Source organism: Aspergillus saccharolyticus (genome assembly GCF_003184585.1).
Source record: "Aspergillus saccharolyticus JOP 1030-1 unplaced genomic scaffold BP01scaffold_60, whole genome shotgun sequence".
NCBI lineage: Eukaryota > Fungi > Ascomycota > Eurotiomycetes > Eurotiales > Aspergillaceae > Aspergillus > Aspergillus saccharolyticus.
This window is the reverse complement of record NW_020290670.1, coordinates 46,116-71,432: the sequence shown is the minus strand read 5'-3', so window position 1 is coordinate 71,432 and position 25,317 is coordinate 46,116. Positions and strand designations below refer to the sequence as shown.

Here is a 25,317-nt window from a genome sequence, read left to right as displayed (position 1 = left end):
AGCATCTTTGGTGTCAAGCTCACGAACCACTAAAGGGCTGAACTGAAGGAAGGCTGTGATAAAATTGTAGTCATGAACTTATATACATTATCGTCAAAACTGTACATCCAACCCTGCCTCAGTCTAATCTTACTCATCACTTTCCCGGCTCAAGCTTTCAATGCCTCTCTAAAGACCTGGACAAATGACCAAACCTCACTGAAAGTGTTGTACAGTGGAACGGGTGCTACACGCACTACGTCTGGCTCCCGTTTGTCGCAGACAATCCCGGCTTCTTGCAGCCTCTGAGATACATTCTGCAGCAGTCCGGGCCTGAGCAGTAAGCTGAGCTGGGCTCCCCTGGCCTCATGATTGTTCGGAGTTATGATGCGGAACGGTCTCGACTCGTCGTCATAGTCCTTTGTCAATAGGTACTCAAGGTACGCGGTCAACCGTATCGATTTCTGGCGGAGCTCTGCCATTGATGTGCCGTCAAAGACGGATAGGGCAGCGCAAAGAGCTGCAAGATCAATGGCCGAGGGATTGGAGATCTGGAATCCTCCAGCACCAGGAATGGGCTTGAATTCTATGGAGCAATCGTCAATTCCCGGTGCTCTGACTGACAATGTGTGAATTCAAGTGAATCAATGGAACTTACTGTTGTCCATCTTGAATCTCACTGATCGGTCGCCGCCATACCATCCAGTCAAGCGATGACGAAACTTGGGGGAGTCTTCTCCTCCACTGTAGTCGACTTGGCCGTGTTTCTCGTGCACGAAAAGCCCTCCCATCGCACCAGGGCCCGCATTTCCATATTTGTACGTGCACCACGCCGCAAAATCAACATTCCACTCATGTAGCTTCAATTCCAAATTCGCATACGCATGAGCGAGATCCCATCCAACGATAAGATTACGCGAGTGTGCGTAATGAGTAATCTTCTTGATGTCAAAGAACTGCCCAGTATAGTATTGAATACCTGGGAGAAGAAGGACAGCAGCTTCGTCGGCATGTTCGTCGATGATAGACATGATTCTCTCAGTAGAGATCTCATATTCGCCCTCTTCAGGACCGATCAGCACCATAGACTGTTGCGGGTCCAGACCGTGCCAAGCAATTTGAGATTCGATCGCGTACTATGCCAGTTAGTCCGGGTTAAGCGAAGTGTTTCCACCAGAAGACTTTTTGCGTACGTGATCACTGGGGAATGCCTTCCAGTCCAGGATGATTTTATGCCTTGTTGTGGTAGGTGTGTAGAAGCTAGCTAAGAGGAGGTGCAGGTTTGTCGTCAGCGTTCCCATGGCTGCTACTTCCTCTGGTTTGGCTCCGACAATCCTGCTCATGGAAGCAGCAGCTTGTTCGGAAAGTAGCTGCCATTGTTTCAAAGGGGAATCCTCAAGGTCTGTAAAATGACCGCCAACGCCAATTGATGCCCAGGTATCGAGCTGTGCTTCGACAAAGTGGACGGTTGCTTTGGGTTGGATACCAAGCGAGTTCCCGCAGAAGTAAATGCAGGGCTCGGCGGAGAGTCCTGCCACACCATTAGATACCACGTTCAATAGAGAATGATTGACAATACCCAATACGTACCGGGCTTAGCAAGCTTCTTGGAAGCAATGTTCGCCTTGGATGGAATGATGAATTTGTCCCTGAATGCCGCTAGACGATCTTGTGCGTCAAGCTGAGCTGCGAACTCGGGCGTTGCAGCCTCCTCCGTGAAGACAGGCTTGGACATGGTGGTATTCACAGCGAGTAGCAAATAGAGAGGGTAAGGTCAATAGTAGATCTGAAATTGGCATTCAGTAACAATCTTGACATCACTTATTTATAAGTTATCACTAAGCGTTGTCATCGAAAGCGGCTGGTTAGACCCGGACCGGATGCCGTTCCGCTTCCGCCTCCTGATCCGTGTTTTTTAGATACCTAATAAAGCATGAAATTATAATTCAGGCGTTGGACTTCCGGTCCTGGATCTCATCTCCACTAACGACATGAGTGGTACAGTCAGTACATGTCCTGCAGGCCATTGATAGTCACTGGCTGGTAGTACGATAACAGTGTCACAACATCTTAAGAAATCTATTATAACCCGCTCCGGCCCCGGTACTGCAGCCATCACTCTCGCGATACTACTATATAATTCCCATTGCTGCACATCCCATTCGCCTTGAGAACATACATCTGGGTATCACAGCCTTTCAGCTCACCTCGCTTATCTCATTATGTTGAACATACCAGGCATCTGCTTAGAGAAATACTCTCTTTCCCTCCAAAATGGTTTCCTTCCCGACATTTCTCCTCTACAGCAACTATCTGACCCATATTATCTGCCATGGGAGAACATCGTTGCCGACCTGCCATCTCAAATCGAACGGAGAGTGATAAGACATGCGGTAGAGAAGATGCCAGTCCTCAGTACAAGCAGACTAGGGTCCGAGCCGGAATGGAGGAGAGCATACGTTGTACTCGCTTACCTCACTCACGCCTACATTTGGGGAGGAGATAAACCCAGTGAGGTAAAAAGCTTTACCTTTTAGCTATACCAGCCAGATATTCGGATAGGACTTGTTACTGATTGTTTGTTATGGATTCTAGGTGCTACCACCCTGTATTTCACGGCCCTTCGTCGAGGTGTCGAAACATCTAGAACTCCCACCTTGTGCAACGTACGCAGCTCTCAACTTGTGGAATTTCAAGATCTCACAAGGTCATACCGACCTAACCAATCCCGACAACTTGGCTGTCGTCAACTCTTTCACCGGAACCAAAGACGAAGAGTGGTTCTTCATGCTTTCGGTGGCACTCGAGGCCAAAGGGGCACAACTGATACCGCTTATGACCAATGCCATTCAGGCAGTCAGTGTGGATGATGCTGTGTTGGTCAGAGCACATCTTGACCAGCTGAGTGATGGCCTTGTAGAGCTCGGCGAGCTTCTGGAGAGGATGTATGAGCACTGTCAGCCAACAGTGTTCTATCATCAATTACGTCCCTTCCTAGCAGGTAGCAAGAATATGGCAGTTGCTGGACTGCCCAGGGGTGTCTTTTACGACATGGGAGACGGCAAAGGTGAATGGCGTCAGCACAGTGGCGGCAGCAATGCACAGAGCTCTTTGATACAAACGTTTGATATATTTCTCGGTGTGGTACATCATGCCACGGGAGAAGCAAAAAGCTCCGACGGGAAACCCCCAGTTGCTTCAAAGACCGGTTTTATCGAGGTATGTATGAAGCTTCGAAATACTTGAAGATTTCAAGTGGCGCTGATGCTGATACCTTGGAAATAGTACATGCGTAACTACATGCCAGGCCCTCATCGTCGCTTCCTCGAAATGATGGTCCAGACAGCCAACGTTCGCTCATACGCCCTGAGCTACAAGGCTGGCTCGCCTGTCCGGGATGCATACAACGGAGCCGTGATGTCACTGGGACGATTCCGCGACAAACACGTCAAGATGGTTACACGATACATTATTGGACCTGCACGGTCGACACCCCCAAAAGAGACTTCGTCGCAGATCAACCTGGCGACTAGCACATCCATCCGCATGGAGAGCTGGAATGGACAAGGGGTCACTAACGGTGTCCACGGCACTGGAGGAACTGATCTGATTCCGTTTTTGAAGCAAACACGAGACACAACCAAAGCTGCAGCTTGCTATTCAGATTAACTGTGACAATCGCGAAGCAAGAGGCAAGCCCAACTGTAGAACCTACTTGTTTAGAGCATTAGAACAATATTATCTTGGATGTACAGTACATTATCTGAGTGTTACAAGAAACCTACTTGTCATGATACAGATCACATGAGTACCGTGATTGCATCAGTTGGTATTATTCTTCAGCTAAAATGATGGGCTCTAGCCTTCTAGTCTAGCTAGCGAGTCCCTTGTCCTCCCCTCCATTGAAACTTGTTGTGGAGGCATAAAACAAGGATAAAAACGTTATGAGATCCTGGAATGCAGACGATCCTAGTATGGTTGTCGGCATCTGCCCCGTAAGCTACAGTATTCCTTCCTACATAGATTGCGTACCACAAATAAAGACATGCTATAAGACTCATGATCCCAACTTTCATGTGTAATACAGTCGTACAGAACAGCCGGAGAGGTCACGGTGCATAGGGACATGACTACGAAAAGGTTCAAAGAGAGATTCCCGATTGACCATCCAACGTCACTCAACACATGCTTCAACGTCAAGTCACTCACCTGCACCTTAACATCCTTGATCAACATGCCCATCGCGTCACAGGGATGCAGCCCCGAGCCTGCTCCGACAGCCGGCAGGTGCGTGTAAATTGCATGTGTGGACGGACACGATGTGGACGCGGAAGCGGAAGCGGAAGCGAATCCGGTAAGCCAGGCGAGATCCGCTGGGAGGCAAAGATACGGGCGCACCTCTCTTATCCCTGCATTCATGATCAAATAAATAGGTGAGCCTTGATGATAGCGCGGAGAGTGAGGTCCTACCTCTTTGTCAGTGGTATTCATCATCACCTTCGATAATCATCATTATTATCACCATGTGAGCGTCGTGTCATGACAGCGAGTATAGCCTATATTTGATAAGCCAAGGGATGTGTATCAGTATGCGTCATCGTTGCAAATTCTACAAACAAACGATACAATTCAATGAAGCTCGCTTAAAGGGTAAAAGATTATGGGCCTTGCGCAAATGAGATATTGGGTTCCATTTCTAGCGTGATTGGGAAAGTGTAGAGGAGCTGGCAATGGTCATGTAGAAATATGAGCATCAGACCAAATTTTCGGCAGCTGGCATTACATTTTCGAACATGAGTACCGCAACCACTGATTAAGCTTCGAAAAGATTCATACGGCCAGAAAAGTTATAAGCTGAGGATGTATCTCCTAAATGATGCGTTAGGGTACTGCCTATACCTATATGATGATTGTGGGTGTTGTGGGCTGGGATCCAGAAGCTGTTTAACTACGGATGATTAACAGAAGCTTAAATGAATGCGGGGAAGCCCGAGCTGCCAGAGTACATACGTACCATAGAAGGAAGACAGCATATTCCCCACTGCAGCAATAGTAGGCTACATAGAGACAAGTTGGAAACAAGGGTCATCTACGATACTTGCCAACTGAATGCGCAAGAACTCATATTCCCTGATGCAAATGGCTGCCTATGCAGTATACCATTCAAGAGTCATGTCCATAAAATAGTAGCCTTCACAACAGTGTATCTATCATTTCACGGGCAATACGATCCGGACCTTCGAATTATGCCTGCACGTAGCTCGGCAGACGGCTGTTAGGGGCCAACATAGTCGGCGATCGAAATCACATCCTCGTTCGGCGACTTTTACATCGCATCATTCAAGGCGATATGGCGAGGTTCACCGCAAATTCTATCCAGTGAGCTTTCACAAGCAGGTAAGGCGTCGCGTATACATAGCGCCTCAGGCGCATTGACAATCTTGTGGACAAGCGAATGGCCGACACGCAAGTTCTGTGCGGTGTAGTATGGAGGACAATAACATGATTCTGACTGAAGTCAGCTTCGAGCCGCTGCGGAGGGTACAATGATCCTGGGACCCGTAGATAGGTTACCTGGTAGACCATGATTTCTTGAATTTTGAAGGGGGGTGGGAGGCATCTGCCTTGGAACTGATAAGTCGAATGCCATTGTTTCAAGCCCCTAAAGGCGAGGTAATTCTTACACTCAACCACCAGTAGTGTGAGATGTCCCTATTAGCTTGCAAAGGCTCTTTGCTCACGCGCAGGACGTCCATTCATCATCGTTACCGTTATGCTCTAGACACATATATCAGCTGGTACTCCTTCTAAGCCAGCTTGGGGCCGAGTGAGCGCCTCATTCATAGCGTCAGTATACTATATCTTCTGCCATTTCATGAATTGATCTCAAGCCTTCTGCAATGATCATAATTTCTATTCAGCCTGCCTACCACGAGCTGTGTCGATGCTGACTTTCTGCCCAACACAGCATCTGTCCGCACGTAATCAGTTTCTAGAGCATTCTGAGCCTAGGATACTGCTTGTCTTCGCTGGACTGTATCCGCTATCCCGCCGAAGATAAGTGATTTTCGGCTTTATGGCATGCTAAGATCAGCAACCATGAATGGACAGTACTCAACATCCCACACGAGGCTGCGTAATCCACATTCAGGGGTTGAGAGGTCTAGTAGTTATTACTCAGGTTATTATCGGCTGTCGTTTGAGAGAGTCAATGATTGCAGTGGCTGATGTGTCAGTGGTTCCACTGACCGGATCATCAATCGCCGACCGTCGGGGTCAATCGGCGACTGTGTTTGTGTAGACCCGTGTATTAGCTATATCATAAGCAGCTTTATCAACGATTGCTTCTCATTGCAATAACACGTCTTGACGCTTTCAAGCTAAATATCTTACTCTGACAGTAAGCTCGATAATCGTTGAGCTATACTATATCATCTCAAGACATTGACTGCTATCAACCACCGACCGTATCATGTCTCCAACTATGCTGGCTTCTAACTTTACACCGTCCCCTATCACGAAGGACAGCATCACATCGCCGAAACATGGGGAGTATACCTTCGACCTATTGGTTCAGGATTTGAGGATGTACCTGGGCAGCTCGCGGGGCATTGATGCCGATCAAGTTGACCACCGTGTCCTCATGGCTTTTATGTCCAAATATACCTCCAACCCAAGCGACTGGTCTCGGTTTGCACGGAACGATTCGAGCAAGAATTATACACGCAACCTGGTCGCCAATATCAATGGACAAGCGAACCTGGTAAGTGGTTCCTGATTTTTGGGGACGCTATCTTCTTAGTTGACCACTGAGGTAGCTGGTGCTGGTCTGGAATCCAGAGAAAGGATCCCCCATCCATGATCATGCAAATGCTCACTGCATCATGAAAATCCTCGCTGGCCATTTAAACGAGGCAATCTATCACACTCCCGATCCCGAACAGAGCCAAGATGCCCCTTTGAAAGTGAAGCAAGATACGACGTATGGCACCAATGATGTGGCCTATATTTGCGATCAGATTGGGTTGCACCGGGTCATGAATCCTCACAGTAATCAACTTGCTGTCTCTCTTCACTGTATGTACTTCTCTTACATCTACCCGTGAGGAGCTCTGACTAAATGGCCACACTATTAGTGTATACGCCTCCAAATGCAGCAGATTTCGGATACAATATATATGACCGAGAATCGGGCCGGAGAAGTCATGTCTACCAAGCATGATAATTTTGTCTCAAATGGACTATGTTGTGATACAAATAATATGAGATATAACGAATTAGATTAATGAGATAAACTTTACCTTAAACTATCAAGTTAGTAGCAGTAGCAGAGGGCAGACAATAAGTTAAACAGGGAGATAAGAACGAAGTCGGAAGTCGACAACTTACCGGAGACTAGAATTTATGAATGTATGATCCCTGCTGAGTCATACAGAAAGCAATGTAGTTATCGCTTCCTTCAATCGGTTCAATCGCCGCTCAGCATCGGCCTTTGCTTAGTTGTCTTCAAGTACGCCTCTCCTTCTGTAATTCAGCGAAAATGCATTGGGTTTGTGACCTTTTTCGTAACCCCTCGTCGAATCTCACCTGCAGTGGCTTGAGAGCACTGGGATTTGAGTAAGATCGTTGTTCACATCGAGTATTTTCAACATGGTCCGTCCAGCACCACTTGCCTGCACGGAATGTCGCAAGCAACACCTAAAGTGCGACGCGAAGACACCATCTTGCTCTCGCTGTCTTGAAAACCGCTTCAACTGCTTATATCTCCCATCACGGCGTGGGGGAAGACGAAAGGCTCGGGAATCGGGTCGCCAGCAGCCCGTAACGACAACGCCCAGCTATCCTCGGCTTCTCCACCAGTCGATGACTTCGCATCTCCCTACACCAAGCACTATCATTCCCCATCATGCGACTAATACCAATACGACGGTAGTATCGCCTTCCTCCTCTGGACCGCAAGATCTTCCAAGCCAAACAGCGCAGAACGTTCAAGATAGAACCGAGTCTGACGCCCGCCTTGTCCGGCTTTATTACGAAAACTTCCATGCCGCCCACCCAATCTTGGTCCCCGCTCCTCTGTATGAGGAGCGCAAATATCCTTGGTATTTGCACGAAGTTGTCGTCTTCGTTGGAAGCCATTTTTTGCCGCAGTCGAATACTTCGCTTTCTAAATCGACTCTGGCAGCATTGAGCACTAGCGGTGAGAGGAATTCGTGCAAGGTTCAAGCTCTCCTCCTCTATTCAATATTGTTATGCGCACGTGAGGAATGCTCGCAAGCTCATGCCACGTTCTCCACCGCGGTCGACATTGCTTTGGAGCTGGGGATGTACCGGCGAGATTTTGCGACAACTACATGCGACGAAGGAGACGTCGAAGCAGAGAGCCTGCGCCGTACTTGGTGGGAGCTTTTCACCGTGGACGTTTATATGGCTGCTTTGCAGAAGAAGGTCGTTCTGAGATGCAGTAGTGTTCCCTATGACGTTGCCCTGCCTTGCGAAGAATCGGTCTACGCCAGTCATTCGAGCATCCCAACTCCACCAACGCTTGCTGAGTTCAACAAAAGGATCTTCACAGGAGATGACGATGACGATGATGAGAGAGAGACTGAACATTCCCATTATTCATCTTTCAGTTATCGTATCGAAGCTGTGTGTATCTTAGCTCGTGTCATCGTGCTCAACAGTTTACCCGAGACGCATCGAGATCACCTACAAGCCGTAGAAAATGCGCTTGTCAGCTGGACAAATCACCTCCCCGCAAGCAAAGTGGACATCGTGGATATGTATGGCAGTATTGACGAAATGCTTTTTCAGGCACATACAACAATTCATTATGCTGCAATGCTTCTACATCTGCCCAGAAGCAATCTGCGACCTGCTCTGCCAGATACAGGGGTCCCGATTAGCCCGGTAATTCCAACTCGCCTCTCGCCATCCTTTACCCGGCATGTCCACGACATCAAAGCCACAGAAGCATCTAAGCAACTGTCTAACCTTCTTTCTGTGCGACCAAGCGTGCAGAGATATAGTCCATTTGTCGTGTTCGGACTTGTGTTATGTGGCATGGTGCAGCTAGCTACCAGTCGAATACATCCACCAGAGTGTTCGGATCACCACTGTAACCGCATTATACTTGTGCTTGGCTGCCTGAAAACGTTGAAGATCAAGTGGCCAGTTGCAAGCAGGGCCCACCATTATCTTAGGAATGCAGCATCGGAAACATTCACAGCTTGGATTGAGTCTCGTTATCCGCAAATCAGCAGCAGTGCACCTTCGGTTTCCCGCCCCGATCCTCCGACCAGCAACTCCTTAACTGTTGACAGTAGTGCTTGGATCGTTGCACCTGGGATTCCGGGTGCTTTGCGCTCAGGAGACGCGGACGTCCAGAGTCTATTTTCACCTGGGCTGCTCTCAGCTTACATCGATCCCACATGTAGCGAACCACTGCTTTTGCACACGATGCCTGACCTCGACTTTACATGAAGTGCCTCTTTGCACGTGAGCGTGGGATACATGAGAAATTCTTGCCAACAGTCTGTGTACGCCTATTGATATAAACGATGGAACAATACCAAGCAACTAAGTCCGCTATAACGCCTTGACTGAAGGGTTCAATATTATGACAGAAGTTGCTTTACTTGATCTATGGCTTCTTCGCGATGGGGGAGTCGGTGATTTTCGATCTGCTTGATCAAATATTGATCCAGTCGTAACCTTGCAATGAGCCGGACTAAGATATTCTATGCATGAGGAACACTTTGCAAGCTTCGCAGCCCTCATGAAAACAGACCTTCCTGCACTTTATAAACAAAAGCTCGAAGAAACGGCATATACGCAAGGTGGATCGCTATCTGCGAGCCTGAGAAGCTGGTCTAATCCGTTAAGTTGGGAAAAGGAACCCAACATCTTGAGTGCTGGGATAGTGATATCCCACCGGCAATTGGACAGAATTGGAGACGGGTAATCTAGATGTGCCTAGATGTCAACTGCTGTGATTCACCTCACAATTGCAGGATCTACAGCCTATAGATCAAGGAGCATGACAGCCTCATTCGTCGGTCTCTGTCGTCCACTCTTCTGCCTGAAGCGGGAATTGGAGTGAGGCCTACTTAGGTCGCGGTCGCCAAAAGGCATTCGAAATTACACTTGGAGCCAAGATACCCGGTCGACTGAAACAGGCTTTGAGCCATGGCTAATTTGATATACTTAATTCACAAATCAATGAGATGTACGGCTAAATATGTATTAACATCATGCACTGTAACATATTGCAGGGATTGAGTAAATCCTGTTATCGTCTGGCAAGGACCAAGTGTGGGCTTGTCTTCTGCCTCGTCAGACGCTCCGATTGAGGGTAGTGATAAGAGACAGATTGGGTCCCTTGCATGGAAGCTCGGCGTTGGCGATAGACGCGATGTCTGACTCAAGACAGAGTGGCGAAAATGTGAGAGATCATCAAAGAAAAACCAGCTTTGACGATGTGCTACGAAATGCAACCTAGCCTGGCGGTTTCGTCAGTCACCTAGAGATGATGAAAAAGACTTCGTTTCAAGCGGGTCTTCATTGAAGACATTCTTTCTCCTTATGTTTATGAAGGAATAGACCCTGAAGCTTGTCGTTGGCTCGCCTCGCACATGCTACTTCCTGCGCCAGGCGTACGCTAGAGGAGTAACACTTCTCCAAGTAACACCCACTGATGCTAGAAGTATGCTGGGGTAAGATAATGGCCACCACCTGGGCCGATGGTGAGAAGCAATTCATGGGCCATAAGCCATAAATGATTCGATTTCCAAGACCAGTTAACGTTTCTTTGTGATGGCGGGAACACCTTCGCTCGCACGCAACTCGGCGAGCCTCTTCTCGCGTTCAATGAGCCTCTCTTTCTCCTGCTTGATCAACTGCTCTACGGTCTTGTTCGCTTCAGCCAGGCGATCCATTTCACTGGCCTCGCCCGCTCTACTGTATTCGTTGCCCGGTGTTTTGTTGAGGGGGATCTCCGCCGTCCTCCCATTTTTCTGTTGCTGCGCCTGCTTGGTGTTCTTGCCCCCTTTCCCTTTCTGAGGCTGTGTCGTCGTTGTAGGGCCTCCAGTTAGGAGCTCGTAGAACTGCTCAACCGGCTCGTTGAAGACCACCTCCTCGTAATTTTGGCTGATGACCACTTCCCGGCGCTCCTTCTTCCCTTCCGCATCATCGCCATAAGGATGAAGCTTCAGGCTATGCCACAGCGTCTGGGGCTTCTCGTTGGATTCCGGCACAAAATAGAGCTTGATTTGGATTTCGAATTCTCCCCACCCGGTTTCCGTGACTTCAAATGGGGGTTGCTCGATTGTTCGGACATTCTGCGCATACGTCTCGTGTAGTTTGAACTGAACCTTTTTGAGCCAGTAGGAGATATCTTCACCGTTGACTCCCTTAACGAAGACGCGCCATTGGTGGGTGTGGTCGGCGGGCACGTGGGGAGGTTTCCTGGCGGGATCGAAAGGTTGTGCTTCGCTGCCAAAGACTGTACTCGGAAGTATTAGCAGGAGCCTCTCCAACAGAATGTGGAGAAGAGACTAGATTAATGATCCAGGGAAGATGTTGGCATACTGAAAGGGCGAAACACGGAGATACCCTAAGATATTCTGTGGTCAGCGGGTTGCCTTGCCTCCATCTGGTACATTGGAGAATGAGTATTTACCCTCACACGCTTCGTACCCGTTGCAGAAGGCATGTTTGAACTTGCAATTAGGCGATTTGGGAGTGGTGAACAAAGTTGGTTTGAAAGGTAACAGAGAGGCGAAGATGTTCCTGCTGCGATTCCACCGCGGAACTCTGTCGTTGCACGTGACAGCAGTGGGTGGTGATACGATAAGGATTCCTCGGAAGCTCCGCAGCTATTCTTGCTCCAGCGATCGATCTATCGTCTCTGGAACATTCAATTGACCATGTTAGAGTGAAGCTGTTCTCTACTCGCTCGCTTTCTCTTCCTTTTTCTTTTTCCTATACAAAATGGCTGCTAAACGGGTGGTAATCGCAGGGGGTAACGGCTTTCTGGGTGTGTATGCGTCGCACGTCGCACCCCGCAAATAGAGAATTGACAGGAAGTATCTCTCTGGAATAGGTTCGAGAATCTGCAAGTCTGCCGTCGCTAGGGGCTGGTCTGTTACTTCGCTCAGGTACACAGTTTCATTGATGCGAACAAATTGTTGTTTCGTCGTGCGCAGTGCACTAACCTCAACGACATAGTCGCTCGGGCGAACCGCGATGGGATACCGTCACAGGCTCGGCCATTCGTCCGAGCTGGGCAAGCTCTGTTGAGTGGGCCAGAGCCGATATCCTCAAGCCCGAGACATACAAACCCTTCTTGCAAGGTGCCGCGGCCGTTATCCACAGCATGGGTATACTACTCGAGGCGGATTACAAAGGTGTGGTGCAGGGAAGGGAGCCAATCTTCAACGGCTTGCAAAAAGTCTTCGGCGCATCAAGGCCTGGCAGTCAGAATCTTCCGGAGAGACGAGAGGAGGGGGAGCCACTTGAGGCCAGGGACCGCAGCAGACAATTCACATACGAACTCATGAATAGGGATTCTGGTGAGTATGCAGTGCGGGCGATGCGGAAAGCCAATATGTCAAAGGATGCTGACCGGTGATATGCCCACATTATAGCTATCGCACTCGCCCAGGAGACGCGCCATGAGCGTGTCCCTACCTTCGTATACATTTCTGCTGCGTCAGGAGCACCGGTTCTTCCCAGTCGCTATATAACAACCAAAAGGGAGGCGGAATCGATCATAGCGGCGCAGCTACCAGAACTACGCAACGTGTTCGTGCAGGCACCCTTCATGTACGATGAGAGCAGGAAGTTCACTTTGCCAATCGCCCTGGGTGGCTTTGTCGGTTCCCAAGTCAATGCTCTGCTGGGAAACAAGCTTGATTTCCTTGGCTCTATGGTGACCAAGCCACTCAAGGTGGACGAAGTTGGTGAGGCAGTAGTAGAGGCACTCGAAGACGAGTCAGTCCGCGGAGCCCTGGGTGTACAAATGATCGAAGCACTAGCAACGAAGGCTTGGAGGAAAAGCATGCTTTAAGCATTATTTCGGCGTTACTTTGATACGCTAGCATGTTGCTGCTAAGCTGATTCCTTGAGTAGATTTGCTAAGATAACCACAGAACGACAAAAAGCCCCCTGTGCACTAAACGTACTTGATTTTAAGAAGGTAAGGTCCCAGACGCCGAGTAACAGCTATACGTGACCAGTAAGGTTTTCCTAAGCGGAAGGCAGCTCTTTAAAGGGCCGCAAGCAAAATGCTTTGATATGGAGATGGAGCAATGACGTGCTGCTGGTCCAGTGTAATTAAATAGGAAAGGCTCAATCGAGACCCATCCATCAGCCATTTTCGGACGAGCTCTGCTTGAAGCTTAAGCAAAGTGTGCTCTTGTTCTGCTGCGATAGAAAGATCCGGGATGATAGGCATCACAGTCTTGTGCTCAAGTTGGCAGAAACTAGCTTCGGGGCGGCCGGGCTGCTGTAGAATTGATCTAGCTCGAAGGTATAAGTTCCAACAAAGACGTCTGCAGTGAGGGAATGTGAGTTGGCCGCAAGATGCTTGGGCATCGCTGCTGGGGAATCCCAGAAAGGCGCATTTGGTGAGAGAAGGTTACTACCTCAGATCATAGTACCACGTTCGAAGCTATCCCGAATTTCTGTTGTATACTGCGGCATGGTTAATCTTGATGACAAAATGAAGATTCAAGGTTGCATACCTTGTTATAGAATCGAGCCAGTTTCTGGTTAAATTGCTTGTTCTTCTCATTGATGTAAGTGACGTCACCATCATCGTCTCCGCGGCGGTCTCTCCGCTTCTTGAGGCGAACCTCTTCAGCCTTTCTCAAGTCAGACACCAGCTTATCCACAGCTGCCCGGTCCGGCTTATTTTCTGTGAATCCCACGGTATCCGCGGTGGAATAGAAGGTGCCGTTCTTGTCCACAGCGATCATTTCGCCGTCGGCGGTTTCAACAATTTCCAGGTCGCCATTGGCTGCGGCTTTCTCAATGGCCGCCATCTTACCCCGCTCATAACTCTCCAGATCGGGTTGCAATTCACGCAACTGTCTCTTATATACCTTGCGCGCGTCTTGCGTGTAGTCTTGAAAGGCAACGTCGTCTCGGTGGCGTTGTTTCTTTCCCATCCGCTTGTCCCATTTTTCCGACTCGTCAATAGTCCAGTCCCAGGCACGCTTACGTTCAAAATCTTCCCCTGCGGCCTCTGTATCAGCTTTTAGTAGGTTGTGCGATGCGAAAGCGTGCTTGCGCGATATCGACGAAAGCAATGCTGGATCGGTTGCTAGACGTTGTGTTTCGGCGGCGGTTTCCTTCAGATTGCGCTCTGCGGCCGTTTTCTAAACACCCGTCAGTAAATTAGCATATCGTAGACGGACTACATTGTATAGCTTACTGCGCGAGCCTGAAGAGCCTTAAACCTTTCTTGGCGCTGGCGGGCCTTGAGAGCAGCATCGCCCTCTGCCTTATCCATTCCCTTTGGGGCAGCTTCTACCCCATCGTTAGTAGCAGACTCCTGGGAGGATACCTGGGAGTTATCGTTCAGCAGTTCGGACAGCTGCTTCTGCTTTGAGTCAGGTTGGTTTGTCGTAGGATGTTCGGTGTCGTGCTCGGTGGGCATTTCGTTGAGAACTTTGTGCGATATAATAACCTGCAAGCTCAAAGTAGAAGGTTGCAAGAGCGCAATGATGGAGCACTAATTTGGGAAAGGATACCAAGCCGAGGTACGTGATGCCAGCATGGGTGGTGAAAGAAATCAAGGTTGAGACTGAGGTCAAGTCGGGCCCAGATTTGCAAGACACGCCGCCCTTCAGACCGCCTTCGAGTCTCCCCTGATTGTCTGATTGTCCTTATCTCTTGCTTTGACCCGCTTACCCACTCACCCACCCCACAGGACATGTCATACACGATACAGTATATTAGTTTCTGGTTGAGCGACATCTGGTCTCAACCGTCTTAGAGCCTCAATGCTGAAACCACAGGTTCGTCGACACTTGCTGGCACCCAGGCGAAGATTTGATCTGAGATCAGTGCCATATTACTTCACGCCACGTCGCCATCTTGAACCAAGCGCTAAGAAGAAGTCTCCATATTTCGAGTCCACTGCGTCCCAATTACTGCGATTTGCCCTCACGGGCACAACGAGACGCCCGGAGTATGATGTGTCGGAATCAAGTCTGGATCTGCATCTTTTGCAAAGCCTGCAGAACAAGTGGCCGGCAAGCTCTCTGCCTGCGCCGTTCTTGGCCACTCTTTTACGAGATCCAGATAGACACGTTCCTATGCCTTCGCGCCTCGATACCAGACAAATAAGAGGTCTTTCTGATTTGCAGGTGTTCATTGATAATAATGTGGTAGACAGGAGAGGCTGCAGGGTCCTGCAGTCACAGCAATGCGTTCCTCTCGCCAGAGCTTTGCAGCACTGTCAACGGCAAAATCACTTCGGAGAGGTTCTCTCCGCTATTAATGGGATTGTGACACGAGTAGAGAGAATTGACGGCCGTTGCTCGCAACGCTTGTATGTACTGGGCATGTACTACTCAGCGCTTGCACTCTCAGCGTCGGGTCTTAGGCGCTATTTGCAAGGCTATTTAGCCGTTAACTCGGAACCCTTAAGCCCGACGGAGAGCGCACTTCTGGTCCACGCTATCCTTGATTCCTTGGAATATCTTGAGTTCTGTGAAGATCATCAGAGCCTGAGTGCAATAACCGGATTAGTAACAGGAGAGAATCAACCGAACAACAATCGCCTGCATGATATACTATACTGGGCGAAGCCCAAGCATCTAGACGAATGGATTGGGTCTTACTTCACGTTGCTGGTCAGATTGCGCTGCGAGACACTTCAAGAATCCGTATGGGCTCATCTGATAGAGAACCTCTCGCCTGAGTCACACGAGAGCCATTTACGAGCCGCATACAAGTGTGTAGAGATCGCGATTAAAATGGGAGACATGCAGCGAGCTATGACATTTTTGAGGCTGATATCGGAGCACGCAAATCGCAGCTTACGCCACATTTCGAAAGTCAAGACGCTTTGCTGGTTCCTCCCCGCCGATGAATTCCAAACTGTTCCACTCGGCGGGGAAGAACACATTGAGATCCTGCACCAAATCCTCTCAGATATGGAGGCTCGGCTGGGCATTCAGTGGCAACCTCATCTGCTAAAACATTCAAGTGCTTCCGACCCACTTGTGATTAATAACGACCAACCTATATTGACCATGGATGGGAGTAGTGTTGGTTATGATAGCATTGAGCGGCTTCGTGCAACGATTTATAGTTTCGGATGTTCGAAATCAAGAGCAGATCTTGGTCAGATTGCGGATTGTCTTAATGATCATGATGGGAGTCTGATCTCTGTTTCCGTTGCCTGTGATGCAGATACAGACTCGGAGTATGCTTGGTGCCCACAGCTTTCCCCATTCGAAGTTTCAGACTCCATTTCGCCAATTGATGTCGATTTTTCTAGGCCTTGGGCACCATCTACACTAGGCTTACTTCGCGTTAGTCTTAACAACGACGGTCAATGTTCCGCCGGCAATCGGTCCCTACATTTGATGCAACTGGGGTTTTTAGTTGCAAGGCGAAAGTCTTACCAGGAGCAATCTCGACACAACGCCCATGATTGGGAGAAAACGGGACATATATTTGCCTGGGATCGTTTTCATGGGCACTTTGTTGCAGTCTTCGTAGGAGAAGTCCATGGCGCAACCAAGCAGTGCATAGAAGCAAGACCATCAGATCTACGCTTCGGCCTGAAGCCCATCATAAGGTTTAGCTCCGTCGGTAGCCTACCGGCACACTGGTCTAGGAATCGTGTGACTCCAATCGGTGATTGCGCGATGAGGTATTTTCTTCATGTGGATCCAAGCCCGGACTTGTTGCCATGATTTGGCTTGCCGTGGTCTTTCATACCCAGAAGTCCTGCGATTTCAGCGTGCAGTCACTAATTCTTCGAGCATCTAAGAGACAGGTTTTACTTGTCGGAGCCTGATGTAGAAACTTGTAGGTGTGCCTTATGCTTGGTGTAGTATTATTCGTTGAGGCTGTAACGTGCCCCCCTTGGTACATACAAGCATTCTTGAGTGGAGGATGAAATCTCCGATGGATTTTCATACATAGGGGATGAGCAGCTAGGCATTTACACACCCTATTGCCATGAGCACTCATAGTACGGCAGCAATGAGGACAAACCAGTGACAGAACCCGCTACACCGAAGAAATTGCTCTTGCCTGATACCTGACACGTAATCACCAGGGTTAGATTCCTACAAGCCTGAATGGCTCTTTGAAGAAACCGACGCAAACCAAACCACGAGACTACTAGGATTCCCCGGCTTAGTGTGTGCCACCGCGGTTGAGGCACAGGAAAGCTTATAGGTCCAGATGCCAGGTCATCCTTGCTTCCTTCTCCGAAGCGACTATCTTAGTGGTAAGGGAGTTCTCAGAGCCGCCATGATTACTTGAGGATCAGCACCCGAAAGAATCGGACGTGATGGTGTCGCACTTGTGATAGGCGGGTTGGCTTCCTTTTCTTCTCCTCGGTGTCCCTTCTTCTATTTGCCCCAGACGGTTTTTGGCCCTTTCCAGCATTTATGTTCTCCAACAAACCTCCCCCCCTCCCGAGCTGTTCTATTTTTTCTATTTTTCATATAGTGCATATCCGGGGAGTATTCGAGGGCGAATAGTGTTCAATCATCCGGAGGATGTAGAGTGTGTTTTGGTGTCGAGTGACGATTAGGTAGGATTGTCGGGACTATCACGATCATGGCATGTATTAAGTATGTCCGGACATGATGATCAGCCGGCAAGCCCGACGTAAGGTTGGTGGGAAATGAAGGTAATTACTGTCTGGTCAACGAAGTCTGGTTCGGGTGGACTCCAGCCGCCACTTTTAGAACGCCAGAGCCAAATTCTGAATCTTCTAACTACTGCAACACTCCCATAACGCAAGATGCTCCAAAGACGGCGATATCATGGGCGGAAGGTGCAGTCGCCGAGGCTGTACTGCTTGCGCTGTGTTGGGGGGCCAGTCACTTGATTCACCCCTTCCTTCTTTCTCCCCCTACCTCCACCTCCCACTCTTCCTTTCGATAGTCCTTCTCAATGGACAAACTGGGACGACTCATCAGTGAATGACTTCATGCTCGCTGGATAAGTTCTTGCTCTAAGCCTTGTGTCGTGCACTCTTCCAAGGGACACTTCTCAGCTCTGCCCAGGTTAAGCGCTCCACCATACTTTGTTGCATTGAATTCGACATTCTTTGCATTGCCTACTGTCTCATCACCTAGTACCTCGTTGACTGCGGTCACCTCGGAATTCTTTAAGTCGCCTACCTGGCTGACAATCCGCAGCGGCGAAGGAGAATCCGTTGCCTCAGCCGAGTCAGCGTTCTGACACTCCCCTACCGCAATGCAAAAGCAGGGTTGCGACTGCAAGACGTGAGACGAGAGTGACAAAGGACGTGAAGCGCGCAGGAGTCTCATAAACAAGGCACACATCTTTCATCTTTGGTCAATTGCACCAGCAGGGTCGGTACTGTAGTTCGTGCTCTGTTAACGGCTGCCGTATGGCTGCCTCTGGCCCAGCCGACCAGATTAAGAGCTACACGGGTGCCTTCAGTGTGGACACTCATTACGCATGAATTCCAGGAATTTGGACACAACTGCATGATTCACTGTGAGGAACGTCGATGAATGGCCGCTAAACCTGCCAGCATACAGCCAAGCCTACAGAACACAAGGAAGCTATCTGACCGCCGAGACACATCATTTGTCCTTGTCAGTTAGGCAACCACTCACGTACAGTAGCCTGCTCGCCAAGTAGCGAAAGTGAACAAATGCTACCGTACTAATGCATGAAAAAAAAAACCTCTGCGTCGGTTTAAAAACCCTTTTTTGGGTCCTCGGATGTGGGTCAGAGCAGCATGCTATACTAGTCAGCTAATATGGAACAATCTGAGCAGTAACTGTTCAAGGGATCCGCCACTCCTTCACAAGGACAAAGAGCATACCTCGTTAGTCTACAAGCCAACTATACTCATCCATTGGCAAAGCATACCAGAGATTGATCGTCCTAGGCATCATGGAAATAAACCCGGTCTGGACCCGTTATATTCAATCGGCCGACGAAAGCGATCTTATCATCTTTGTATCTTACATCAATTCGAGGACTTTGAATTCTGGCCTGTCGTACCTTGACAAGTGTATCCCTCTCCGGCTACGCTAAGTTCAATCATGGATTCTTAGCATTAAGCTTACCGAAGTGGTCCGTGTAATGACCCTATAATTTCGACAAGCTATTCCGAGCAGTTGCTGGAACCATGAGTGCTGGCCTTCATCCCAACACACAAGTACTGGGCTTCTTCACGGACTTTCCTGGTTCTGGTACGCTTTTGCTGCGACACAAGATGACGAGTCATCGCAAGAAACCTGAAACCAAGCTAGAGCCCACTGCTTTCACATCGCTAATCCACAGAGAACTAAGAACTACATGAAAGAAGAGCAAAAGTTCGGAATTTGCGGTCAGAGGTAATCTCCTAATGTTGGTTCTAGATGCGAACGAATGCATTCACCTGCAGGTTCTTGTCTCGGGATAGAGTTCCGTATGGGACCGACAACTCGGATACAGTATGGGAACTTTTTGACTCCACAATAGCTTTCTACTGGATTCTCTACAAATCCTACAACGTCATCATTATGTCCCGTTCACCCCAAGAAGCTGCAGGATACTTCTGCATCGAGCAGCAGATGTCTGGCCATCATTAGAGTGGCCCTAATTATTTCTGCTATGGTCAAGAAGCCTTGGTAGCTTGTCGATATGCAGAAGCTTGAGTTGCTGTCAAAGCGACCACGGTAGTCCGCGGCAATATGGTGTATTCTTAGCTATTTTTACATGACAACCGGCTGCTTGAACTAATTTTCGGCTCTGACGGAATTATATGCTGAACCTCGTCATACGGTACGATGTGCAATCACTCATCATCCGCTGTGTGATATTCTCAAATTTGCACCCTCTAGTATTGCATCTTTGCAAACAGTGGTGTATCAACTAAACAACAGTTTACACTAGACTCTTATGGTGGCGGAATACCGAGAGGTCAGGCTTTGTGAGACAAGAAATCTCGAGATCACCAACCACCAGGTAACACGGGAAAGTAGCTTGCTGCTCGATAGCTGGTGACTGATAGCTCAAGGCCCAAGCTACCCCTGATTCAGTCGATTTTCGAGCCCTGGGAAGCGATATCTGTGCCTCTATACACACTGTGCTAGTGCTCGTTGTTCTTCCCTTGACTGCGATTATCACCTGGTAAAACATCTTCGGGGCTGTGTCTGGTGTCCGTTTGCTGGTCACATCGGCTTTGATTGAGCTCTTTCCAGGCCCATTCGGCTGTCACCAGGTACTTACGATGTGTTGTCACTTCAAGAGAGATAGTCTTGAGGACATCCTCTCTAGGACTGAATTCAGGTCACAGCCGGGCTTCTGGTGGTGGGCAAAAGTCCTAGATCGCATAAATATCAGACTGGATTCTGTCAGGGACGCAGTGTTGCTGCATGTCTGGGATTCCGCGCAATGCCACACTCAATACGCAGTGGGCACGCACAAGTTTTCTCACGAACGCCATTACCTAGCTTGCCGATTTCCCCAGATCCGCTTCTTAATTTTGCACGGCCACATAATGGCATGGATTCAAAATTGCAGATTACTGCTTAATCTAGGGTTAGTGAAAATTGCCTATCGTCGCTGGACCAGTTGCGTCATCCGACAGCCAAACGCCTTATAAGCCGCGGATTGACTGCAAATCTCAGCACCTCCATCGTCGCGACCTGCAGCCGCATAAGTGTGGTGCTATGAGCTGGTTGGATGGAGGTCGGTGGAACTCTTTTCTTTTCTGTTTCTCCCAATTTATCTCCCCTCCCACTCTATACCCCTTCCCAGACAATCGCTTTGTGGGAAATCTCTGGCAATCCTCAGGTTGAACTAATAGATACCTGTTATTCTACTAGTTCTTTCCGTAGGATCGTCCACTAACGGCGGACTATGTCCTCTGGACCTTGGAATTTTCCCTAGAAGGTGAAAAAGTCGTGTTTCTACGTCTCTACCTATTCCTGCGAATCTACTTTCCGCCGGTGACATACTATTATGCCGTCGCGCGCTTTGATTACATCTCAGTCAAGTGTTCTCCCGTTCTTTTTTGCCTCCATCTTTTGGGCATCACCGAGTGCGCCTAAAATCCTATCGACTCTTTGTTCGACCCGTCAATTTATGATCCTATATATGGATTGTATCTCTGCAGAATAACTGCGGGCTCAGCGATTAACTAGATCTTGTCAATTGGAGAAAAAGGCAAAAGCAAAGAATTTCGCCGCCAAGGAAAGTCACCGAGAACAATCACCAAAGAGATAAAGAACGAGAAACAGGGACAGAAAACCCCGGACGCTGATTATCTAGATGTCGAGGACACCAGTGCATCCTTGGAGACAGGCCACATCCGGCGGGCAGTATTCTGATGGGCGGGCCGAAACCGCTGGCGTTGACCGTGAGGCGCTAACAGCAGCTCCGAGTCAATCTTATCCCACGGCTGGGCTTCCGCGTTTCTCATTCCCAACCCCAACCAGTGAGGGCTATAATCTCACTGTCGCATCGGCCCCTTTCAATTCTAGGTCGTCCTATCAGGAAAGGGTGTGGGATCCTGTTGCACATCAGAAGCATGACGTCCCTTCATTCTCGTCATACAGTGCTGGCGACCCAGCTCCCTCTGGGACCCAGCGGTCCGCTATTCTGAGAAATGTCGAGTATGCCTCAATTTCTTAGCCCTTAGTTCTCCGTTCCATTGACAGCTCGGGCTTCTTGGGCCTCGAATGCGCGATCATGATTCTCTTGTCTATGAACTCTTATATGCACACAATTCCCTGTCCACAACATTATCACGAGCACGCGCATGCAAGTCACCCTCTGACCTCTGCTGCTACTTCATTCATTCAGATTTCTAAATAAGTGTTCTTCTCTAGCCACAGCACTAATTCCTCCTGGCAGGAACAGCGACTCGATGGCCGGCCCAAGTCCTGGTCATTGTTATGATTGTACGGGAGGATCGTCCGTTAGCGTGGTCGCGGACAAATCTCGCTCGCAACAACCCCAGAGACAAAATACGACGAGTATGCCTTCTGGGTTTGAGAGACTGCTCCATCATTCACCCACGCCGTCCCCTCCCCCGCGGCAACCCGCATCGACCTCACGATATCACCTCTTCATCAGACAGCAGCCATTAGCAGCACGAGCTTGCGGCGCTGGTGACAGAGATCGACGGCCCATCGATCCTCCTCCTATTATCCAGATGCTTTTAACAAACTTTGATCCAGAGTCATCTGAGGACAACGAAATCCTTCAAGATCCGCGATTCACCGTGGGTTGCTTCCTCATCCCAGAGCCTGGGGTCACCCAATCTGAAATGAATGCCGACGGTACTGGTAGAGCGGATGAACTGAGTCATGGACAATGCACCCCTTTACTATCAGGAAAAGCATTTGTGTCGCCTTTCTATGTTGAAGAGGATCCGGATCCAAGCACTGCACCAGCACATCCATCGTCAGTCTACTACGCACCCGAAAAAGGCATATATTCGCCACGGGTCGACTACCAAAGCAGCAACCCACACGTCACGAAGCAACCTGCCACTTTCTACATCTTCTCCGACCTTTCTGTACGTACAGCTGGACTGTACCGCTTGCAGTTTCGTCTGATGAACTGGGGTCACGTAGAAGACACTGGCAAGTCGATGCCGATACTTGCCGAGGCTTGGACGGATCCTTTTCGCGTATATCCTGCCAAGGATTTTCCTGGAATGAGGGATTCATCCCCTCTCACAGAAGGTTTGAAGGAGCTTGGGTTCGTGGAGCTGAAAACACGAGGAAAGGGGAAAGGCAAGGGTCGAAGGAGGTGATCCTCGAGAAGCTTTGGTCCATTCCGGCAGTTGCGCGGGATAAGACAATCTTGACCTTTAGAAATAGCGGCAAGACAATTTTGGATCTTCCCTACCCCCATATCATATTTTTCTATATTTATTCTCCAATCTTGCTCATGTCGTGAGAAATGATTCTGGTGGAAAGGACAGTACACAGAGATCGATCATAGGCATGCCGTCGCACCGCGATGAGCACAGGGTGACGTTGCGATTGACAGTTACTTTTTCTTCCAATTATCTAATTTGTAATATTTCAGTTCTGGAGCCTAATATATGTCCAATGATCCAGCTAAGCGCGCCAGTCGCGGTCGCATTATTTGGTGAACCGCGCAGGGCTACACAAACCTACCTGAAGATGAACAATTCCCACTGCGAAGCGGGTTTTCTAGATTGCATAAGACTATCGATCTTTGCTTGGGTATCAGTCATTGAAAAGTGCACGGAGGAGCGACCATCATCTAAAACATCACCTACAACCGCCTTCACAGCAATCACAACAAGCCACACAACTCTCTCCCTGTAGGAGTAACGAATCCCATATGGCTTCTTCCCTCACCTAGAGAACATAGTAACTCTCCGGTACCTTAGGCTTGAACGCGGGATCTGACCAATTGTCCAGCAAGCTTTCAATGGACTTCTGAAGCTTTTCCCGCTCTGGACCCTGGAATCGGCCCTCACGAAGCAGTTCACGAAGTACGTTCGCGCCATCGCCCGGGCGACCATCCTCACGGTCCATGACGGCTACAATGACAGCCGATTCGGGGCTCCCATAGAAGGTCGCCAGCTCGAACCACTCCCGGGCCAAGGCACGGTAGTGCGTCAGCGACGGAAGGCTGTGGCCGGACCAAATCTCCTCAGACAGCCGCTGCCACCACGAGCGGTTTTGCTCCTTCTGCAGCCGCCGGCCCTCCTCGCCCGATTTTACCGGTCGAAAGTCTTGCGGAGACTCCCCGCGCCGACGATACCGCCCCAGCGCCGTGAAGTAGTAGTAGCTCGCCAGTCGGCGAATGGCCTGAGGATTCCCGGCCCTGGACGCCCAGAACATGCATTCTTCGTATTCATCCCACCGACCCTGCTCCCGTAAAATGCCTGCATACAGTACGAGGTACTTGGGATCCTTGAATTCCGTGGCAGCGCGGCGGATGATTTCATCGCGCGTGTACTTCGTTTTGGATTTGTATTCGTGCATGATGCCCTGGACCCAGAGGTACGTGTCCCAAACAGACTCGATGGGCGGGAAATACAGTGGCGTTTCGAACCCATGTTCGAGTTCCTTGCTTGGGTAGATGAGCTCGAGCACCTCGTCAAGGAGGGCTATGGCCTGGCGGTAGTGTTGCCGGTGACAAAGGACTTGCGCATGAAGACACATGGCGCGGGGATCCGGCTGGGGTCCTGTAGCCAGGGCCTCGACGGCCTGCAGGTACGGCTCGTCACGTGGAGGGTATTTGCTCTTGGAGTACGCGAGCAGGTTCTTGAGGTAGGCGGCGGCTTGAATGTAGATCGCCGGGCGGACTTGGGCCAGGGCGCCGGCAGAGCAGAGCCAGCGTTGAAAGGATTGGTGGTGCGGGAGGACCAATCTGCCGATGTTGAAGACTTCGAAGGGGGTCACTGAAGCTCATTAAAAGACGGTTAGCGAATCCCACGAATAAAGGTCGATGGTCCAATTTGTTGGGGGGGAATGAGGTAAGGATCACGCACGATTGCACGGGTTGTTCTCGAAGGCACCGAGGGTGGGTGGTCCACCATGAGCACGAGTTATCAAGTGCTTACCAGTTGTGACAAAGACATCCTTGGTGATATTAGACTTAAGGGATTTGGCAATGCGGGCGTCGGCCCAGCTGTCTACACCGTGACCTTGGAGCCAAGCTAAGTGAGTTGCGGGGTCGCCTTCGATGTGAGATTCGTATGCACTATTAGCATTGGGAACAGGAGCGACGGGGATACGGTTATTCTCGGCACGTCGTACCGTAGGCGATCGACGAGGGGTTCGATACAGAGCATTGCTGCTAGCGGTGGTGTGAAAGAGGGACGTCAGCGAAGGTCGAGGTGCGAGTTGATGGTGAAGGACGAGGTTGTTTTGGATTAAGCACGAATGTAGAGAGCTATAGAGTAAACCCGCTGGTGAAGATATTCGCGCGTGCAGAGACAATTGGCATCGTCGTCCGATGCTCCGTCTAGACCCAGTAAGGGACATGGCGGTCCGATAACAGGAGAAGGCAAGACGTTAAGGTGGTTTTGATTCGAAGGCGGAGGAAGAAATCTGGAGGTTCGGGGTTCCCGCATCTCCGTCGTTCGATCGCCGCGCCAAACAATGGCTCCAAACACCGTAA

The 25,317-nt window shown here is 49.6% G+C and overlaps 10 protein-coding genes across 10 annotated transcripts; 6 read left to right on the top strand and 4 right to left on the bottom strand.

Annotated features, from left to right (window-relative positions):
* Positions 1-20: 20 nt before the first annotated feature.
* On the bottom strand, positions 21-1,781 carry BP01DRAFT_350650 (kynureninase 1). The gene is made up of 4 exons (XM_025573805.1): positions 1,570-1,781; positions 1,173-1,510; positions 638-1,115; positions 21-565 (listed from the first exon to the last, which is right to left on the bottom strand). Exons 1-4 carry the CDS (start codon positions 1,712-1,714, stop codon positions 150-152), a joined length of 1,377 nt encoding a protein of 458 aa, XP_025426738.1. The 5' UTR covers positions 1,715-1,781; the 3' UTR covers positions 21-149.
* Positions 1,782-1,956: 175 nt separating this feature from the next.
* On the top strand, positions 1,957-3,732 carry BP01DRAFT_329238 (indoleamine 2,3-dioxygenase). Its single transcript, XM_025572980.1, has 3 exons — positions 1,957-2,495; positions 2,575-3,198; positions 3,265-3,732. The coding sequence occupies exons 1-3, from the start codon at positions 2,202-2,204 to the stop codon at positions 3,646-3,648; spliced, it is 1,302 nt and encodes a 433-aa protein (XP_025426737.1). The 5' UTR covers positions 1,957-2,201; the 3' UTR covers positions 3,649-3,732.
* Positions 3,733-6,339: 2,607 nt separating this feature from the next.
* Positions 6,340-7,286, top strand: BP01DRAFT_360986 (putative cysteine dioxygenase). The gene is made up of 3 exons (XM_025576033.1): positions 6,340-6,742; positions 6,798-7,056; positions 7,116-7,286. Exons 1-3 carry the CDS (start codon positions 6,452-6,454, stop codon positions 7,199-7,201), a joined length of 636 nt encoding a protein of 211 aa, XP_025426736.1. The 5' UTR covers positions 6,340-6,451; the 3' UTR covers positions 7,202-7,286.
* A 343-nt stretch (positions 7,287-7,629) lies between these two features.
* Positions 7,630-9,462, top strand: BP01DRAFT_307447 (Zn(II)2Cys6 transcription factor; the record flags this gene model as incomplete). The annotated part of the gene is made up of 2 exons (XM_025572297.1): positions 7,630-7,786; positions 7,913-9,462. 2 exons carry the CDS (start codon positions 7,630-7,632, stop codon positions 9,460-9,462), a joined length of 1,707 nt encoding a protein of 568 aa, XP_025426735.1.
* Positions 9,463-10,360: 898 nt separating this feature from the next.
* Positions 10,361-11,745, bottom strand: yaf9 (YEATS domain-containing protein YAF9). Its single transcript, XM_025571038.1, has 3 exons — positions 11,660-11,745; positions 11,569-11,593; positions 10,361-11,482 (listed from the first exon to the last, which is right to left on the bottom strand). The coding sequence occupies exons 1-3, from the start codon at positions 11,690-11,692 to the stop codon at positions 10,779-10,781; spliced, it is 762 nt and encodes a 253-aa protein (XP_025426734.1). The 5' UTR covers positions 11,693-11,745; the 3' UTR covers positions 10,361-10,778.
* Positions 11,746-11,874: 129 nt separating this feature from the next.
* Positions 11,875-13,195, top strand: horA (ubiquinone biosynthesis protein COQ11). The gene is made up of 4 exons (XM_025572979.1): positions 11,875-12,016; positions 12,083-12,137; positions 12,208-12,551; positions 12,627-13,195. The coding sequence occupies exons 1-4, from the start codon at positions 11,971-11,973 to the stop codon at positions 13,046-13,048; spliced, it is 867 nt and encodes a 288-aa protein (XP_025426733.1). The 5' UTR covers positions 11,875-11,970; the 3' UTR covers positions 13,049-13,195.
* Positions 13,196-13,626: 431 nt separating this feature from the next.
* On the bottom strand, positions 13,627-14,494 carry BP01DRAFT_307552 (pre-mRNA-splicing factor SYF2; the record flags this gene model as incomplete). The annotated part of the gene is made up of 3 exons (XM_025572303.1): positions 13,627-13,674; positions 13,725-14,360; positions 14,417-14,494. 3 exons carry the CDS (start codon positions 14,492-14,494, stop codon positions 13,627-13,629), a joined length of 762 nt encoding a protein of 253 aa, XP_025426732.1.
* Positions 14,495-14,909: 415 nt separating this feature from the next.
* Positions 14,910-17,266, top strand: BP01DRAFT_329224 (uncharacterized protein). The gene has a single exon (XM_025572978.1). The coding sequence runs from the start codon at positions 14,988-14,990 to the stop codon at positions 16,911-16,913; it is 1,926 nt and encodes a 641-aa protein (XP_025426731.1). The 5' UTR covers positions 14,910-14,987; the 3' UTR covers positions 16,914-17,266.
* Positions 17,267-21,317: 4,051 nt separating this feature from the next.
* Positions 21,318-23,230, top strand: BP01DRAFT_202275 (velvet factor family protein). The gene is made up of 2 exons (XM_025571037.1): positions 21,318-21,818; positions 22,066-23,230. Exons 1-2 carry the CDS (start codon positions 21,475-21,477, stop codon positions 22,964-22,966), a joined length of 1,245 nt encoding a protein of 414 aa, XP_025426730.1. The 5' UTR covers positions 21,318-21,474; the 3' UTR covers positions 22,967-23,230.
* Positions 23,219-25,217, bottom strand: BP01DRAFT_360981 (uncharacterized protein). The gene is made up of 2 exons (XM_025576032.1): positions 24,686-25,217; positions 23,219-24,595 (listed from the first exon to the last, which is right to left on the bottom strand). Exons 1-2 carry the CDS (start codon positions 25,179-25,181, stop codon positions 23,544-23,546), a joined length of 1,548 nt encoding a protein of 515 aa, XP_025426729.1. The 5' UTR covers positions 25,182-25,217; the 3' UTR covers positions 23,219-23,543.
* Positions 25,218-25,317: the final 100 nt, after the last annotated feature.

Coding starts and splice junctions, on each gene's coding strand:
- BP01DRAFT_360986 (XM_025576033.1), top strand. CDS start 6,452: ATGTCTCCAACTATGCTGGCTTCTAACTTTACACCGTCCCCTATCACG. Junction 6,743..6,797: donor TCAATGGACAAGCGAACCTG/GTAAGTGGTTCC, acceptor CCACTGAGGTAG/CTGGTGCTGGTCTGGAATCC. Junction 7,057..7,115: donor ACTTGCTGTCTCTCTTCACT/GTATGTACTTCT, acceptor CCACACTATTAG/TGTATACGCCTCCAAATGCA.
- BP01DRAFT_202275 (XM_025571037.1), top strand. CDS start 21,475: ATGTCGAGGACACCAGTGCATCCTTGGAGACAGGCCACATCCGGCGGG. Junction 21,819..22,065: donor GCTATTCTGAGAAATGTCGA/GTATGCCTCAAT, acceptor TGGCAGGAACAG/CGACTCGATGGCCGGCCCAA.
- BP01DRAFT_329224 (XM_025572978.1), top strand. CDS start 14,988: ATGCTGAAACCACAGGTTCGTCGACACTTGCTGGCACCCAGGCGAAGA.
- BP01DRAFT_350650 (XM_025573805.1), bottom strand. CDS start 1,714: ATGTCCAAGCCTGTCTTCACGGAGGAGGCTGCAACGCCCGAGTTCGCA. Junction 1,511..1,569: donor CAAGAAGCTTGCTAAGCCCG/GTACGTATTGGG, acceptor ATGGTGTGGCAG/GACTCTCCGCCGAGCCCTGC. Junction 1,116..1,172: donor AGGCATTCCCCAGTGATCAC/GTACGCAAAAAG, acceptor TAACTGGCATAG/TACGCGATCGAATCTCAAAT.
- yaf9 (XM_025571038.1), bottom strand. CDS start 11,692: ATGCCTTCTGCAACGGGTACGAAGCGTGTGAGG. Junction 11,594..11,659: donor CGGGTACGAAGCGTGTGAGG/GTAAATACTCAT, acceptor AGAATATCTTAG/GGTATCTCCGTGTTTCGCCC. Junction 11,483..11,568: donor CTCCGTGTTTCGCCCTTTCA/GTATGCCAACAT, acceptor TTCCGAGTACAG/TCTTTGGCAGCGAAGCACAA.
- horA (XM_025572979.1), top strand. CDS start 11,971: ATGGCTGCTAAACGGGTGGTAATCGCAGGGGGTAACGGCTTTCTGG. Junction 12,017..12,082: donor AGGGGGTAACGGCTTTCTGG/GTGTGTATGCGT, acceptor TCTCTGGAATAG/GTTCGAGAATCTGCAAGTCT. Junction 12,138..12,207: donor TGGTCTGTTACTTCGCTCAG/GTACACAGTTTC, acceptor TCAACGACATAG/TCGCTCGGGCGAACCGCGAT.
- BP01DRAFT_329238 (XM_025572980.1), top strand. CDS start 2,202: ATGTTGAACATACCAGGCATCTGCTTAGAGAAATACTCTCTTTCCCTC. Junction 2,496..2,574: donor GAGGAGATAAACCCAGTGAG/GTAAAAAGCTTT, acceptor TATGGATTCTAG/GTGCTACCACCCTGTATTTC. Junction 3,199..3,264: donor CAAAGACCGGTTTTATCGAG/GTATGTATGAAG, acceptor CCTTGGAAATAG/TACATGCGTAACTACATGCC.
- BP01DRAFT_360981 (XM_025576032.1), bottom strand. CDS start 25,181: ATGTCCCTTACTGGGTCTAGACGGAGCATCGGACGACGATGCCAATTG. Junction 24,596..24,685: donor CGAGAACAACCCGTGCAATC/GTGCGTGATCCT, acceptor AATGAGCTTCAG/TGACCCCCTTCGAAGTCTTC.